Source organism: Lonchura striata, chromosome 31 (assembly GCF_050655825.1).
Source record: "Lonchura striata isolate lonStrDom1 chromosome 31, ASM5065582v1, whole genome shotgun sequence".
NCBI classification, from domain to species: Eukaryota; Metazoa; Chordata; class Aves; order Passeriformes; family Estrildidae; genus Lonchura; species Lonchura striata.
The window spans coordinates 7027735-7043354 of record NC_140733.1 but is presented as its reverse complement, the minus strand read 5'-3'; the positions used below and the strand labels follow the sequence as shown (position 1 = coordinate 7043354).

At 68.1% G+C, this 15620-nt stretch overlaps 2 protein-coding genes across 6 annotated transcripts; both read right to left on the bottom strand.

The window, feature by feature from the left end:
• Positions 1-107: 107 nt before the first annotated feature.
• LOC110480995 (EGF-containing fibulin-like extracellular matrix protein 2) lies at positions 108-6897 on the bottom strand. 3 transcript variants are annotated; one of them, XM_085563979.1, is made up of 11 exons: positions 6830-6897; positions 6501-6597; positions 6234-6282; positions 5069-5308; positions 4782-4901; positions 3279-3395; positions 3053-3172; positions 2127-2240; positions 1688-1820; positions 1297-1480; positions 108-572 (listed from the first exon to the last, which is right to left on the bottom strand). In XM_085563979.1, exons 2-11 carry the CDS (start codon positions 6591-6593, stop codon positions 327-329), a joined length of 1416 nt encoding a protein of 471 aa, XP_085420105.1. In that variant the 5' UTR covers positions 6594-6597; positions 6830-6897; the 3' UTR covers positions 108-326. The 3 variants fall into 3 exon arrangements, with proteins under 3 accessions (XP_085420105.1, XP_085420106.1, XP_085420107.1); XM_085563980.1 differs by lacking the exon at positions 4782-4901 and having other exon boundaries at positions 6830-6895; XM_085563981.1 differs by lacking the exon at positions 5069-5308 and having other exon boundaries at positions 6830-6895.
• A 266-nt stretch (positions 6898-7163) lies between these two features.
• LOC146764844 (acidic fibroblast growth factor intracellular-binding protein-like) lies at positions 7164-15056 on the bottom strand. 3 transcript variants are annotated; one of them, XR_014950523.1, is made up of 13 exons: positions 14671-14722; positions 13923-14009; positions 13365-13563; positions 12253-12379; positions 11785-11885; positions 11068-11201; positions 9927-10035; positions 9394-9457; positions 8918-9004; positions 8726-8823; positions 8146-8266; positions 7794-8086; positions 7164-7736 (listed from the first exon to the last, which is right to left on the bottom strand). XR_014950523.1 is itself a non-coding variant. In XM_085563621.1 (11 exons), the coding sequence occupies exons 2-11, from the start codon at positions 14005-14007 to the stop codon at positions 8197-8199; spliced, it is 1074 nt and encodes a 357-aa protein (XP_085419747.1). In that variant the 5' UTR covers positions 14008-14009; positions 14942-15056; the 3' UTR covers positions 8068-8196. The 3 variants fall into 3 exon arrangements, 2 of the variants coding, with proteins under 2 accessions (XP_085419747.1, XP_085419746.1); XM_085563621.1 differs by lacking the exons at positions 7164-7736; positions 14671-14722 and adding an exon at positions 14942-15056 and having other exon boundaries at positions 8068-8266; XM_085563620.1 differs by lacking the exon at positions 7164-7736 and having other exon boundaries at positions 8068-8266.
• Positions 15057-15620: the final 564 nt, after the last annotated feature.

Here is a 15620-nt window from a genome sequence, read left to right as displayed (position 1 = left end):
CTCCCAGTATATCCCAGTCCCCCCCAGTTCCCTCCAGGCCCCCCCAGTCCCTTCCAGTCCCCCCCAGTCCCTCCCAATCCCCCCCATTTCTCCGCACACCACACTGCTTGGCGCTGACTCTCATTCTTTGTTCCCAAACCGGGGGTCCCGACAGTTCTTTGGGGGTTGGGGGATCCCTTCAGGAACTTGGGGCACCCAGGGAACAAATTCGGGGGTCCCAGGCAGGGCGAGGGTCAGCCCGGGGAGGTTTTGGGGGCCCCAGGGCACACCTGGGGCTCCCAGGGGGTGTCTGGGGGGTCCCAGTGGAGGTTTCGGGGGTGTCCCCCCTAGAATGGGTGGGCACCCATGGACAGGTGGAGGCGGAGCAAAGCCAGGCCACGCCCAGCAGGGGGCGGGTCCCACGCGCCGGGGGGCGGGTCCCACGCGCCGGGGGGCGGGGCCTCGGCGGCGGGGGGCGGGGCCTGCGCCGGGGGGCGGGGCCCCGGCCGGAGCAGCTCCACCTCCAGCAGCAGCTGCCGCGGGCCCGCCAGGGGGCGCACCAGCTCCAGCAGCGAGCTGTGATTGGTCAGCGCCTGCGGGGGGCGGGGTCACACAGCGACCCCCAGAATTCCCACCGAGCCCCCCAAATTCCCACCGAGCCCCCCAGAATTCCCACCGAGCCCCCAAAATTCCCACCGAGCCCCCCAAGATTCCTACCGACCCCCCCAGAATTCCCACCGAGCCCCCCAGAATTCCCACCGAGCCCCCAGAATTCCCACCGAGCCCCCCAAAATTCCCACCGAGCCCCCAAAATTCCCACCGAGCCCCCCAAGATTCCCACCGACCCCCCCAAATTCCCACCGAGCCCCCCAGAATTCCCACCGAGCCCCCCAAAATTCCCACCGAGCCCCCCAAGATTCCTACCGACCCCCCCAGAATTCCCACCGAGCCCCCCAGAATTCCCACCGAGCCCCCAGAATTCCCACCGAGCCCCCAAAATTCCCACCGAGCTCTCCCAAACACGGCCAGAGACATCCAAGGGACCCCGGGCAGCTCCCGGCCCCCAAACTCCCCCACAGCCCCTCCCACCTCCCTCCAGACCCCCCAAAAATCGCCTCAAAGCTGCCCCAGACTCCCCCAAATTCCCTCATACCACCCCCAAAATCCGTCCCAGCCACCCCGGTTCCTGCCGAGCCCCACCTCAAGCCCCCCAAAATCCCTCTGAGCCTCCCCAAAATCCCTCCAAGCCCCCCAGAATCCCTCCAAGCCTCCCCAAAATCCCTCCGAGCCCCCCAACTCCCTCCCAGGCCCTTGTACCCGCAGGCGGAAGGTGCCAGGGGGGCCCCCCCGCAGCCGCAGCCTCTGGGGGTCCCCCGGGGGGTGCTGGAGCTGGAAAATGCCGGCGGGGACGTCGGGGATGTGGGGCAGGGCCAGGAAGCGATGCAGGAGCCAGCGGGGCCGGGGGGCACAGCCGGGACCCCCCCTGGGGCACACGCAGGTCCTGCCGGCCCAAGGAGGGGCATGGGGGGGATCCCCAAACCCGGGACCCCCCCCGAGACCCCCAAACCTCCCCGGAGCTCTCGGGGCCCCTCAGTGGGGTTACAGGGGCCCCCGGGATGGGGCAAGGAGGAGACCCCCCAATTTTGGGGGCACACGGAGGGGCCGGGAGCTCTCCCCGGGGTTTTGGGGTGCACGAGGGGGTCCTTACCCATTGCTGCGGGGGTGGGGGGCGTAGGGCCCCCGGCAGAGCTCGCGGGGGATGCAGAGGTGCCCCCCAAAAGTGTTGAGGCAGCTCTGGGCCCCCCCGCACTCGTGGGAGCCCTCGGCACACTCGTCCCGGTCTGGAGGGGAAAGGGGGGGACTTTGGGGGAGGCTGAGCCCCCCCAGTGCCCCACAGCCCCCCCACCCTGACCACAGCCCCCCCCAGATCACCCCCAGAGGCCCCACAGAGCCCCCAGCCCCCCCCACCCATCACAAACAGCTCCTGTTCTGCCCTGGACCCCCCCCCAAACGGCCCCACAGCCCCCCCAAAGCTCCCAAACCCCCCCAAAACCCCCAAACGGCCCCACAGCCCCCCCAAAGCTCCCAAACCCCCCCAAAACCCCCAAACGGCCCCACAGCCCCCGGCGCGCCCCCCGGCCCCGTACCCCGGCAGAGCCCCCCCTCCTGCGCGTAGCCGGGGGGGCAGAGGCAGCTGAAGCCCCCCGGGAGGTTCTGGCAGCGGTGCTGGCACGGGACCCCCCCACGGCACTCGTCCACATCTGGGAGACCCCCGGGGGGGACAGAGAGACCCCGGGGGGACAGAGAGACTCGGTGAGACCCGGCCGGGGGCACATGGAGCCACCCCCACCCCAAGGTGACCCCCGAGGGTCCCTCGGCCCCGCCCCGGCCCCGCCCGTGCCACACCTGCCCGGCAGGGGGCGGGGCCGGGGCTCTGGGGGCGTGTCCACACTCGGTGGGCGTGTCCCTATCCCGGCTGGGCGTGTCCACACCTGGCTGTGTCTCACACCTGGCCGTGTCCACACCTGGCCGTGTCCCACCCGGGCGTGTCCCACACCTGGCCGTGTCCCACCCGGGCGTGTCCACACCTGGCCGTGTCCACACCTGGCTGTGTCCCACACCTGGCCGTGTCCCTATCCCGGCTGGCCATGTCCCACACCTGGCCGTGTCCCACACCTGGCCATGTCCCACACCTGGCCATGTCCACACCTGGCCGTGTCTCACACCTGGCCATGTCGCACCCGGGCATGTCCCACACCTGGCCATGTCCCACACCTGGTCGTGTCCCACACCTGGCCGTGTCTCACACCTGGCCGTGTCTCACACCTGGCCATGTCTCACACCTGGGCGTGTCCACACCTGGCCGTGTCTCACACCTGGCCATGTCGCACCCGGGCATGTCCCACACCTGGCCATGTCCCACACCTGGTCGTGTCCCACACCTGGCCGTGTCTCACACCTGGCCGTGTCCCACCCGGGCGTGTCCCACACCTGGGCATGTCCCACACCTGGCCGTGTCCCACACCTGGCCGTGTCCACACCTGGCCGTGTCGCACGCCTGCCCGCGCCTTACCGTGGCAGCGGTGCCCGTCGGCGCCCAGGACGAAGCCGGGCCGGCAGCGGCAGCGGAAGGAGCCGAAGGTGTTGAGGCAGAGCTGGGAGCAGCGGGCGCCCATGGAGCACTCGTCCACGTCTGGGGGCAGGGGCGGCTTCGGGAGGGGGCCCGGGGGCGCCCCCAGCCCCGAGAGCGCGGGGGAGGGTCTCCCCGCCGTGCCGGGGGGGTCGGGGGGGGCTCTGACCGAGGCAGGAGCGGCCGTCGGGGCCGAGGCTGAAGCCGGCGTGGCAGCGGCAGGCGAAGGCTCCGGGGGAGTTGGCGCAGCTGTGCTGGCACCAGCGGAACTGGCACTCGTCCTCATCTGCACCAGAAACGCCCAAACCCACCCCAAAACTGCCTCCTGAACACCCCCGGGGACCCACACCCAGAGGTCATTCCTGTATGCACCAGAAACACCCAAAAACACCCCAAAACCACCCTATGAACATCCCCAGGGACCCACACCCAGCACTCGTCCTCATCTGCTCCAGAAACACCCAAATCCACCCCAAAAACGCCCTGTGAGCACCCCTGGGGACCCACACCCGGGGATCATTGCTGTCTGCAGCAGAAACACCCAAAAATACCCCAAACCTGCCCAAAAATGCCCCCGGGGACCCACACACGGAGGTCATTGCTGTCTGCACCAGAAACACCCAAACCGGCTCAAACCAGCCCAAACCAGCCCAAACCCAGCCCAAACCAGCCCAAACCAGACCAAACCAGACCAAACCCAGCCCAAACCGGCCCAAACCCAGCCCAAACCGGCCCAAACCAGCCCAAACCGGCCCAAACCAGCTCAAACCCAGCCCAAACCAGCCCAAACCCAGCCCAAACCCAGCCCAAACCCAGACCAAACCCAGCCCAAACCAGACCAAACCCATCCCAAACCTGCCCAAACCTGCCCAAACCCAGCCCAAACCTGCCCAAACCTGCCCAAACCCAGCCCAAACCTGCCCAAACCCAGCCCAAACCCAGCCCAAACCAGCCCAAACCCAGCCCAAACCCGCCCAAACCCAGCCCAAACCAGCCCAAACCCAGCCCAAACCCAGCCCAAACCCAGCCCAAACCAGACCAAACCCAGCCCAAACCCAGCCCAAACCAGCCCAAACCCAGCCCAAACCCGCCCAAACCCAGCCCAAACCCAGCCCAAACCAGACCAAACCCAGCCCAAACCTGCCCAAACCTGCCCAAACCCAGCCCAAACCTGCCCAAACCAGCCCAAACCTGCCCAAACCCAGCCCAAACCTGCCCAAACCTGCCCAAACCCAGCCCAAACCTGCCCAAACCCAGCCCAAACCCAGCCCAAACCTGCCCAAACCCAGCCCAAACCCAGCCCAAACCCAGCCCAAACCTGCCCAAACCCAGCCCAAACCCAGCCCAAACCGGCCCAAACCCGCCCAAACCCGCCCAAACCAGACCAAACCCAGCCCAAACCCGCCCAAACCAGCCCAAACCCAGCCCAAACCCAGCCCAAACCAGCCCAAACCCAGCCCAAACCCAGCCCAAACCAGCCAAAACCAGACCAAACCAGCCCAAACCCAGCCCAAACCAGCCCAAACCCAGCCCAAACCCAGCCCAAACCCAGCCCAAACCGGCCCAAACCCAGCCCAAACCAGCCCAAACCAGCCCAAACCAGCCCAAACCCAGCCCAAACCGGCCCAAACCCGCCCCCCGTGCCCCCCGCGCCCCCGGTGCCTGCACTGACCCACGCACTCGGGGGGCCGGTGCCGGTAGCCGGGGGGGCAGCGGCACTCGAAGCCCCCCGGGAGGTTGATGCAGTCCTGGCTGGGCCGGCACGGGGGGGGCCCCGCGCACTCGTCCACGTCTGGGGGGGCACAGAGGGGGGCGGAGCTCCGGGACCCCCCGGGACCCCCAAAATGACCCCACAGCCCCGCCCCCACCCGTGAACCCCCTCCCCACCCTTCCAAACCACGCCCCCCTCAACAAGCCCCGCCCGCTGATTTGCATACGCGTGGCCACGCCCCTCCTCACCTGCGCAGGCGCCGTCGGGGGCGGGGCCGAAGCCGGGGGGGCAGCGGCGGGCGGGGGGCGGGGCCGGGCGCGGCGGGGGCGGGGCCGGGGGCGGGGCCGGGGGCGGGGCCGGGCCCGGGGCGGGCCCGGGGCGGAGCAGCGCGGCCGAGCGGGGCAGGCACAGGTACCCCCCGAAATGGTTCAGGCACTTCATGGAGCCCCGGCACGGCCGCGGCCCCTCCGCCGCGCACTCGTCCACGTCTGGGGGCCGGGGGGACGGTCAGAGCGGAGCCCCGGGAACGGCCCCGCGGACCCCGACACAGCCTGAGTGGGACCCCGCGCCCCCCGACTCAATTCAGCCTGAGCGGGGCCCCGCGGACCCCCGACTCAAATCAGCCTGAGCGGGACCCCGCGGACCCCCAAATCAGCCTGAGCGGGACCCCGCGGACCCCCCGACACAGCCTGAGTGGGACCCCGCGGACCCCCCAAATCAGCCTGAGCGGGACCCCGCGGACCCCCCGACTCAAATCAGCCTGAGCGGGACCCCGCGGACCCCCCAAATCAGCCTGAGTGGGACCCCACGGACCCCCCGACTCAAATCAGCCTGAGCGGGACCCCACGGACCCCCCAAATCAGCCTGAGTGGGACCCCACGGACCCCCCGACTCAAATCAGCCTGAGCGGGACCCCACGGACCCCCCAAATCAGCCTGAGAGGGACCCCCGGAAACGGCCCCACGGACCCCCCAAATCAGCCTGAGTGGGACCCCACGGACCCCCCAAATCAGCCTGAGAGGGGCCCCGCGCCCCCCGCCCCACATCAGCCCCAAGATCTCCCCGAACGCCCCCCGAGCCCCCCCAGGACGCTGCCCGGGACCCCCAACCGCTCCTCCCCAGCCCCCCCCCACCAGAGGGGCTCCACGCGCCCCCCTGAAATAACCCCGGACCCCCCTAAACACCGCTGGGGGGGGGGGGGCAGCGAGAAGGGACACCCGACCCCCCCCAGACACCCCGAGAGCCCCAAAAGCCCCCAAAAGATCCCCGGGGGGCGGGGGGACAGCACCTCCGAACACCTCCCGGGGACCCCCTGGGACCCCAAAACCCAAGGAGCCTCCGCGCCGCCCCCACAAACCGGGGACCCTGGAACCCCCCCCGCGGGTTGGGGACCCCCCAGATCCCCTCGCCCACCTTTGCAGTGCTCGGTTTCGGGGTCCCACTCGTACCCATCGCTGCACTCCTGGGGGGGCGAGAGAGAGGGGGTCACCCCCCCCCGACCACCCCGCAGTGTCCCCCCCCGCCCCGCCCCCACCCCCCCACAACTCCAGAAGTTTGGGACTGGGGGAGGGGCAAGGAGGTTTTTTGGGGGGGCACTCAGGTGTTGGGGGGGGTGGGGAGAGAAGTTTTGGGAGGGGGACCAGGACCCCCCCGAGCCCCCCCAAATCTCCCCTTCCCCACCGCGTAATCCTCGGGCTCCTCCAGGTCCGGGGGGGCCGCGGGGGCCACGGTGGCGCCGAGGAAGAGGAGGAGGAGCAGCGAGGGGGGGCCCATGGCGCTGGGGGGGGGCAGGGGGTCACCCCAAACTCTGCGACCCCCCCAGAGGGGCCCAGCCCCCTCCTGGGAGCCCCCCATCCCCCATCCCCGGGACGCCCCTCCCCCAACAAAGCCCCCTCCGGGGCCTGGGGGGGAGGGGCGTCTCTGTGGGGGAGGGGCGTCTCGGGGGGCTCCCCGCCGTGGGAGGGGTTGGGGGGCGCCCCCCCCCCCAAAATCCCCGCGGCCTCACTTACCTCTCTCAGCTCTGGCCCCACCCCCCAGGCTCCAAAGCTCCTCCCCTCCCCCAAAATCGGCCCCGGAGCGCGGGAGAGCCCCTCCCCCACCCCCCAGTGCCCCTCCCCCACCCCCAGTGCCCCTCCCCCACCCCCCAGTGCCCCTCCCCCACCCCTCAGTGCCCCGCCCCCCTGAAGATCTGGGGACCCCCACACTTCCCTCTCCTCATTTTCAGATTTTGGGGCCCCCCCAGCCCCTCGCTGAGATTTGGGGACCCTCCCATCCCAAACCCGCCCCTCTCCCGAAATTTCGGGGACCCCTCACGTCCCCCCCCACAAACGCCCCCAGCTGAGCTCAGTTTCCAGCTCTTTATTGCACCCCCGACTTTTGGGGTCCCGAGGTTTGGGGTTCTCCCCCATTTTGGGGAGTCCCGATTGCCAGAGACCCCCGATTTTGGGGAGTCTCCATGAGGTTAAGTTGGGAGGTTCTGGTTTTGGGGATGTCCCGGTTTTGGGGGTCACCCCTTTTTTGGGGTCCCCCCCCATTCCGAATGTCCCAATATTTGGGGCGTTGCCTCTCCTGGATCCTCTGCATTTGGGGCGTCCCGGCGCTCGCGGTTCTCCAAACCCCAAACACTCAAATTTTGGGGTGCTGGTCCTCCATCCCGTCGGGCTTTTGGGAGCCCCGCTCCTTTCTGGGGTCCCACATTTGGACCCCAATCTTTGGGGTGTCCGAGCTCTGGGCTGCAGCTCCCGGATCCTTTCCTTTCCAGGGGCGTCGCATTCTCGGGGCGCCCCGTTCTGGGGGCTGTGTCCGTTTTTGGGGGGTCGTTTCTGGGGTGCCACTTTTGGGGCTGTGTCCTTTTGTGGCTGTGTCCATTCCCGGGCCCGGGCCTGTTTTTGGGGCACTGTTTCCGTTTTTGGGGTGCTGTTGCCGGGCCCGGGCCCGTTTTTGGGCACTGTTCCCGTTTTTGGGGCGCCGTGCCCGTTCTCGGGGCGCCGTGCCCGTTCTCGGGGCGCCGTGCCCGATTTCGGGGCGCCGTGCCCGTTTTCGGGGCGCCGTGCCCGATTTCGGGGCGCCGTGCCCGTTTTCGGGGCGCCGTGCCCGATTTCAGGGCGCCGTGCCCGTTCTCGGGGCGCCGTGCCCGATTTCGGGGCGCCGTGCCCGTTTTTGGGGCGCCGTGCCCGTTTTCGGGGCGCCGTGCCCGATTTCGGGGCGCCGTGCCCGTTCTCGGGGTGCCGTGCCCGTTCTCGGGGCGCCGTGCCCGTTTTTGGGTGCTGTTCCCGTTTTCGGGACGCCGTGCCCGATTTCGGGGTGCCGTGCCCGTTCTCGGGGCGCCGTGCCCGTTCTCGGGGCGCCGTGCCCGATTTCGGGGCGCCGTTCGCCGTCAGTCGTGGTACATGCGCAGCAGGCAGGCGGTGATGGCGGCCATGTAGCGCTCCCAGAGCGCCTGGTGCCTGCGGGACGGGGACCTTTGGGGGTCCCTCGCTTTCGGGGAACCCCCCGGCACTTCACAGCCCCCCAGCCCCCTTTGGACACTTCTAGGGCTCCCCGAAAGGCTGCCGGGGGAACATTCGGGGGGATTTGGGGGGGTTTGGGGTCTCACCTGAAGCCCGGCAGGTTTTTGGGGGCTTTGGGGTCTCACCTGAAGCCCGGCAGGTTCCGGGGGGGTTTGGGGGTTTTGGGGTCTCACCTGAAGCCCGGCAGGTTTTTGGGGGGTTTGGGGGTTTTGGGGTCTCACCTGAAGCCCGGCAGGTTTTTGGGGGGTTTTGGGGTCTCACCTGAAGCCCGGCAGGTTCCGGGGGGGTTTGGGGGTTTTGGGGTCTCACCTGAAGCCCGGCAGTTCCAGGGGGGGTTTGGGGGTTTTGGGGTCTCACCTGAAGCCCGGCAGGTTCCGGGGGGGTTTGGGGTCTCACCTGAAGCCCGGCAGGTTTCGGGGGGCTGCCGTGTAGTGCGTCAGGAAGAGCCGCAGGTCCCCCGGGCTCCACTTGTCGGAGCGGCAGGGCTCGATCACCTGCGGGGACCCCGAACGCAGCCGGATTTTGGGGGGGTCCCGAGCCAGGAGTCCCGGGGACTTCCTGGGCCCCCGTTCTCGGGGTCCCCCTCACCTTCTCCACCAGGTCCACGAAGAAATCCCGAACGTCGCGGGCGTGGGTCAACTTCCCCCCGACGTTCACCAGCGCCCGGGACAGCGCCTGGGGGCACGGGGGGCGTTGGGACCCCCAAACCCGGGGGGGCTCCCCGAGCCCCTCCCAAGGGGCCACCCGGCACTTCGGGGGCGCCAGGACTTTGTGGAACCCCAAAAACCAGGAGCCCCCTCCCAGGACCCCCTGAGCCCCCCAGAAAGGAGACCCAGGACCTTGGGGGGCTCTCTTGGGGACCCCGCCCCCATCCCCAAATCCCCTCCCGGTGCTGGGAACCCCCCCGCCCGCCCATCCTCCCCCCACAAACGTGCAGGGGGATCCTCCAGGATTTTGGGAGGGGTCCCAGGATTTTGGGGGAGGCCCCTCCCCCTCCAAGCAGCCCCCAGGGATTTTGGGAGACCCCTCCCCCCTGAGGACACCCCGTTTTTGGGGGGGTTCACCTTGAAATTGGCCTCGAGCTCGTTGTAGACCGAGATCTTCCCCCGCAGGGCCGAGCACACCAGGCTGGGGGGAGGGGGCGGTTGGGGGGGCCCGGGGACCCCCGGAACCATGACCCACCCCAGGGCCCAGGCAGCCCCTCCCGCACCCCAACAGCAGAGCCGGAGGTCCCAGGGTTTGGGGGGGCGCTGGGGCTTCTGGGGAGATTGTGAGGGGTCCCATGGAATTTGGCAGGACCCAGAGACTTGGGGGACCCACCCCGTTTTGGGGCACTCAGGAGTCGGGGGGTGCCCCTTTTGCAGAGAGCCTGGTTCTGGGGCGCCCCATGGAGTTTGGGGTGCTCGTTTTTGGGCTGTCCCCATTGCAGGGGACAGCTCCTTAGGGGTGTCCCCATCCCGGTGGTGTCCCCATTGGGGCTGTTCCCGTCCCAGGCTGTCCCCAACCCAGGGGTGTCCCCATTTCGGGGTGTCCCCATTTGGGGGTGTCCCCATTTCGGGGTGTCCCCGTGGGGCTGTCCCCGTCCCGGCGGTGCCACCTCTTGTGCTGGTCCAGCAGGTCCTTGTCAGCCACCAGCACCTTCAGCTCCTTCAGGTCCTGCAGGAAGGACTTGGGCAGGTCCCCGTCGGGCTCGGCCGCCTCGGGCGCTGCGGGCGGACAGCGGGGGCAGGGTCAGGGGTCAGCGGGGTCAGGGGTCAGCGGGGTCAGGGGTCAGCGGGGTCAGGGACAGCGGGGTCACGGGGCTGTGGGACAGGGGGACACCCCCGGGGACACTGCAGGGGTGGCACGGCCACAGGGACACTGGGGACGTGTCCAGGGTCCCCAGAGAGGGACACCCCCGGGGTCACCGGGGTCAGGAGCGCGCCGGGACACGGACGGGGGTGTCCCGGGGGTGTCCCAGGGGTGTCCCCAGGCTGTTCTCAGGCTGTCCCCCGTGTCCCCTGGGGCTGTCCCCGGTGTCCCTGGTGTCCCCCGGCTGTCCCCGTGTCCCCTGGGGCTGTCCCCGGTGTCCCTGGTGTCCCCTGGGGCTGTCCCCGTGTCCCCTGGGGCTGTCCCTGGTGTCCCCTTGGGCTGTCCCTGGTGTCCCCAGGCTGTCCCGGTGTCCCCTGGGGCTGTCCCCGTGTCCCCTGGGGCTGTCCCTGGTGTCCCCTGGGGCTGTCCCTGGTGTCCCCTTGGGCTGTCCCTGGTGTCCCCAGGCTGTCCCCGTGTCCCCTGGGGCTGTCCCCGTGTCCCCTGGCTGTCCCTGATGTCCCCCGGGGCTGTCCCCGTGTCCCCTGGGGCTGTCCCCGTGTCCCCAGGCTGTCCCCGGTGTCCCCGGTGTCCCCTGGGGCTGTCCCCGTGTCCCCTGGGGCTGTCCCCGGTGTCCCCTGGGGCTGTCCCCGTGTCCCCAGGCTGTCCCCGTGTCCCCTGGGGCTGTCCCCGGTGTCCCCGGTGTCCCCTGGGGCTGTCCCTGGTGTCCCCAGGCTGTCCCCGTGTCCCCTGGGGCTGTCCCCCGTGTCCCCCGGGGCTGTCCCCGTGTCCCCAGGCTGTCCCCGTGTCCCCCGGGGCTGTCCCCGGTGTCCCTGGTGTCCCCTGGTTGTCCCCGTGTCCCCTGGGGCTGTCCCCGTGTCCCCAGGCTGTCCCCGTGTCCCCTTGGGCTGTCCCCGTGTCCCCCGGCTGTCCCCGTGTCCCGGGCGCACCCAGGGCGCCCTGGCTCCAGTGTGCCATCATGCTCTGGGCGCAGGCGGCGAAGTCGCCGAAGCTCAGGAACTGCAGGCGCCGCTTGCCGGTCTCGAAGCGGCTGTTGGCGAAGAAGACGATGGCGGCGTAGTCCCTGCGGGGGGGACGGGGGTCAGGGGGTCCCCGACCTCCCAGGGAACCCCCAAACCCCCCAAACCCCTGAAACTTCACAAAACCCCAAAACTCCTGAGACCTCGAAACCCCCTCCAAATCCCTTAAAACTCCCCAAAACCCCCCATAGCCCCAAAATCCCCCTAACTCCAAAACCACCCAAACCCCGTAAAACCCCCAAAATCCCCCCAAACCCCACCAGAACACCTAAACCCCCCCCAAAACCCCTAGAACTCCTAAAACTAAAACCCCCAAACCTCCCCAAACCCCTAAAACTCCCCTGAACCCGCACAAAACCGCCAAAATCCCCCCTAACCCCATAACCACCCAAACCCCATAAACCCCCCAAAATCCCCGCAAGACCCCTAAAACCCCCAACCCCCCCAAAACCCCCCCAAAACCCTAAACCACTCCGACACCCCTCCCCAAATTCCCAAACCCCCCCAACCGTGGGAGCGTTTGCTGGGCCCTCAGAGCCCCCCCGGCAGCCCCAGGGGCCCCCAGCACCCTTGGGTGGCCCCAGCCCCCCAGGGGCAGCCCCCAGCCCCACTCGGCCCCCGACCCACCGGGCGAGGGGCGGGGGCAGCAGGAAGAGCTGCTGGATGTTCTCGGCCAGGGGCCCCCGCAGCTCCTCCACGGCCTTGAAGACCCTCTTGAAGTTGTCAAACTGGGGGGGCAGGGGGGGTCAGCACCCCAAAACCCCCCAGGGCCCCCACCCCACACCCCAAATGCCCACAGGACCTGAAAATCCCCCTTGAACGCCCCCCAAGCTCCCCAGTAGGGCCAGACCCCCCCCATCAGCCAAGGCCCTGAACTTCTGGGGTTTTCCCCGTTTTTCGTTTTTTCCTTGTTTCCCTTTGCCCTCGTTTTTCAGATTCCCTCCCCCACTTTTTGGGACTTCCCTCCCCCCAGCTTTTGGGATTTCTCCCCCGTTTCCTTTCCCCCCCCCCGGTTTTTGGGATTTCCCTCCCCGTTTCTGGGGATTTCCCCCCTTTTCCTGGGGTTTTTCCCTCCGCCCCGGTTTCGGGTCCCACCTGGCGGCGGCAGCTGCGGATCCCGACCCCGGTGCGGGCGCTGACCTCGTCCAGCTCCTTCTTGGTGCCCTTGGAGAGCTTCTTGCCCAGCAGCTCCCGGGCCAGGGCCTCGTCGAAGGCGTAGTACCTGGGGGGACCCCGAAACCGGGGAGAAAACCCCAAAATCGGGGGGCAAATGAGGGAGAAACCCCAACAATGGTGAGAAAACCCCAAAAACGGGGGGATAAACCCCAAAACAGGGGGGAAACCTGAAAAATGGGGGGAGAAAACCCCAAATAGGGGGGAAACCTCAAAAATTCAGGGGGCCCCAAAACTGAGGAGATCCCCAAAACCCTGCACCAAGCCCCAAAATCTGCTCCCGAAACTCCCAAACTGCACCCGACAGCTGGAGCTGCTTCCCCAGTGCTCCCAGCCCTCCCAGTCCTCCCATTCCCAGTCCTCCCCATTCCCCCCAGTCTCCCCAGTCCCCCCCAGTCTCCCCAGTCCCCCCATTCCCCTATTCCCAGTCCCCCCCAGTGCCCCCAGTCCCCCCAGTGCTCCCAGTCCCTCCATTCCCCCATTCCCAGTCCCCCCATTCTCATTTCCCCATTCCCATTCCCCCATTCCCCCATTCCCATTCCCATTCCCCAGTCCCCCCATTCCCATTCCCCCATTCCCCCATTCCCATTCCCATTCCCCATTCCCCCCATTCCCCCGTTCCCATTCCCATTCCCATTCCCCCATTCCCATTCCCATTCCCCCGTTCCCATTCCCATTCCCATCCCCATTCCCATCCCCATTCCCATTCCCATTCCCATTTCCCCATTCCCCCATTCCCCCATTCCCCGTTCCCATTCCCATTCCCATTCCCATCCCCATTCCCATTCCCATTTCCCCCATTCCCATTCCCATTTCCCCATTCCCCCATTCCCCCCATTCCCCCATTCCCATTCCCATTCCCATTCCCATTCCCATTCCCATCCCCATTCCCATTCCCATTCCCATCCCCATTCCCATTCCCATTCCCATTCCCATTTCCCCATTCCCACTCCCATTCCCATTCCCACTTCCATTCCCATTCCCATTTCCCCATTCCCATTCCCACTCCCATCCCCATTCCCAGTCCCCCGTACCGCTGCACGAGCAGCGCCTGCCGCTCGGGGGGGATCTGGAAGAGCAGCTGCTGCAGCAGGCGCGGCGGCGCGTGCAGGAGCCGCTCCAGCATCTGGAAGGTTCTGTAGTGGTCGCGGGTGTCGCTCTGCAGCACGGCCACCGAGGTGCCCTCGCGCTCCAGCACGCCGCCCCGCAGGCGGCGCGCCACCGCCTCGGCCACTGCGGGAGCGCGGCCGTCAGGGGACACGGGACGGGGGACAGGGGACAGCCAGGGGACACTGAGACAGCCAGGGGACAGGGGACAGCCAGGGGACACGGGACAGCCAGGGGACACGGGACAGCCAGGGGACAGGGGACAGCCAGGGGACAGCCAGGGGACACTGAGACAGCCAGGGGACAGGGGACAGCCAGGGGACACGGGACAGCCAGGGAACACGGGACGGGGGACACGGGACAGCCAGGGGACACTGAGACAGCCAGGGGACACTGAGACAGCCAGGGGACAGGGGACAGCCAGGGGACACCGGGGACACGGGGGACACGGGGACACGGGGACACGGGGGACCCCGGGGCCGTACCCGAGTGCCCGTCCAGCCAGAGCCGGTACACCTCCTCGTCGATCAGCGTCGTGTTCCCCACGAACACGTCCAGGTCGCTGCTCATCCCTGCGGGGCAGAGGTGCCAGCGTCAGCAGTGTCACCGTGTCACCGTGTCCCCAGTGTCACCGTGTCCCCAACGTCCCCAGGGTCACCGTGTCGCTGTGTCCCCCGTGTCACCGTGTCCCCAACGTCACCAGGGTCATCGTGTCGCTGTGTCCCCAGCGTCACGACTGTCACAGTGTCCCCGGTGTCACGGTGGCCCCGCGGCCCCAGACACGCTGGCAGGGAGACACCAACCCCAAACTGGGCCAAACTGGGACCCCAGACCCCAAACTGGGACCCCAGACCCAAACTGGGACCCCAGACCCAAACTGGTACCCCCCAGACCCCAAACTGGGACCCCTGACCCAAACTGGGACCCCAGACCCCAAACTGGGACCCCAGACCCAAACTGGGACCCCAGACCCAAACTGGTACCCCCCAGACCCCAAACTGGGACCCCTGACCCAAACTGGGACCCCTGACCCAAACTGGGACCCCAGACCCAAACTGGGACCCCCCGACCCAAACTGGGACCCCAGACCCCAAACTGGGACCCCAGACCCAAACTGGGACCCCAGACCCCAAACTGGGACCCCAGACCCAAACTGGGACCCCCCAGACCCAAACTGGGACCCCAGACCCAAACTGGGCCGTACCGGGAGCCCCCCGCCCCTCCCCCACCCACCGGCGCCGTCCCGCGCGCTCCCTCCGCGGCGCAGAGCGGTGACGTCACGTGTGCCGGATGTGACGTAACGGATGGGCGCGGCCGCGCGGCTCCGGCCCCTCCCGCTTCCGGCCCTCCCGGCCCCCCCCAGTAAAAACCAGTAAAACCAGTAAATACCAGTAAAACCAGTAAATACCAGTAAAACCGGTCCCTGTCCCAGCCCCCAGGTCCAGTCCAGTAAGAACCAGTAAAACCAATAAGAACCAGTAAGACCAATAAAACCAGTAAGAACCAGTAAAACCAGTAAAACCAGTAAGAGCCGTCTCTCCCAGTTTATTGGGGGTGGGGTCGCGGGGGGGGCCGGGGCCCCCCCAGTCCCTCGGTGGGGGCGGGGCTGGTCCTGGAGCTGGGGAGGCGCTGGGGAGAGAAGGGGGGAACTGGGATGGACTGGGATGTACTGGGATGGACTGGGAGGGACTGGGAGGGACTGGGAGGGGCTGGGAGGGACTGGGGGAGCCTGGGATGGACTGGGGGAGACTGGGATGGACTGGGATGGACTGGGAGAGACTGGGAGGGGCTGGGAGGGACTGGGATGTACTGGGATGGACTGGGATGTACTGGGATGGACTGGGAATGGACTGGGAGGGACTGGGATGGACTGGGGGAGACTGGGATGGACTGGGAGGGACTGGGGGGGAACTGGGAGGGAACTGGGAGGCACAAGCACCCCCCAAGCACCACCAGCGTGAACTGGCCCCCCCCAACCCCAAACTGGGACCCCAGACCCAAACTGGGACCCCCCTGACCCAAACTGGGACCCCAGACCCAAACTGGGACCCACCAGACCCCAAACTGGGACCCCAGACCCCAAACTGGGACCTCTGACCCAAACTGGGACCTCTGACCCAAACTGGGACCCCCCAGACCCCAAACTGGGACCCCCAAGACCCAAACTGGGACCCCAGACCCCA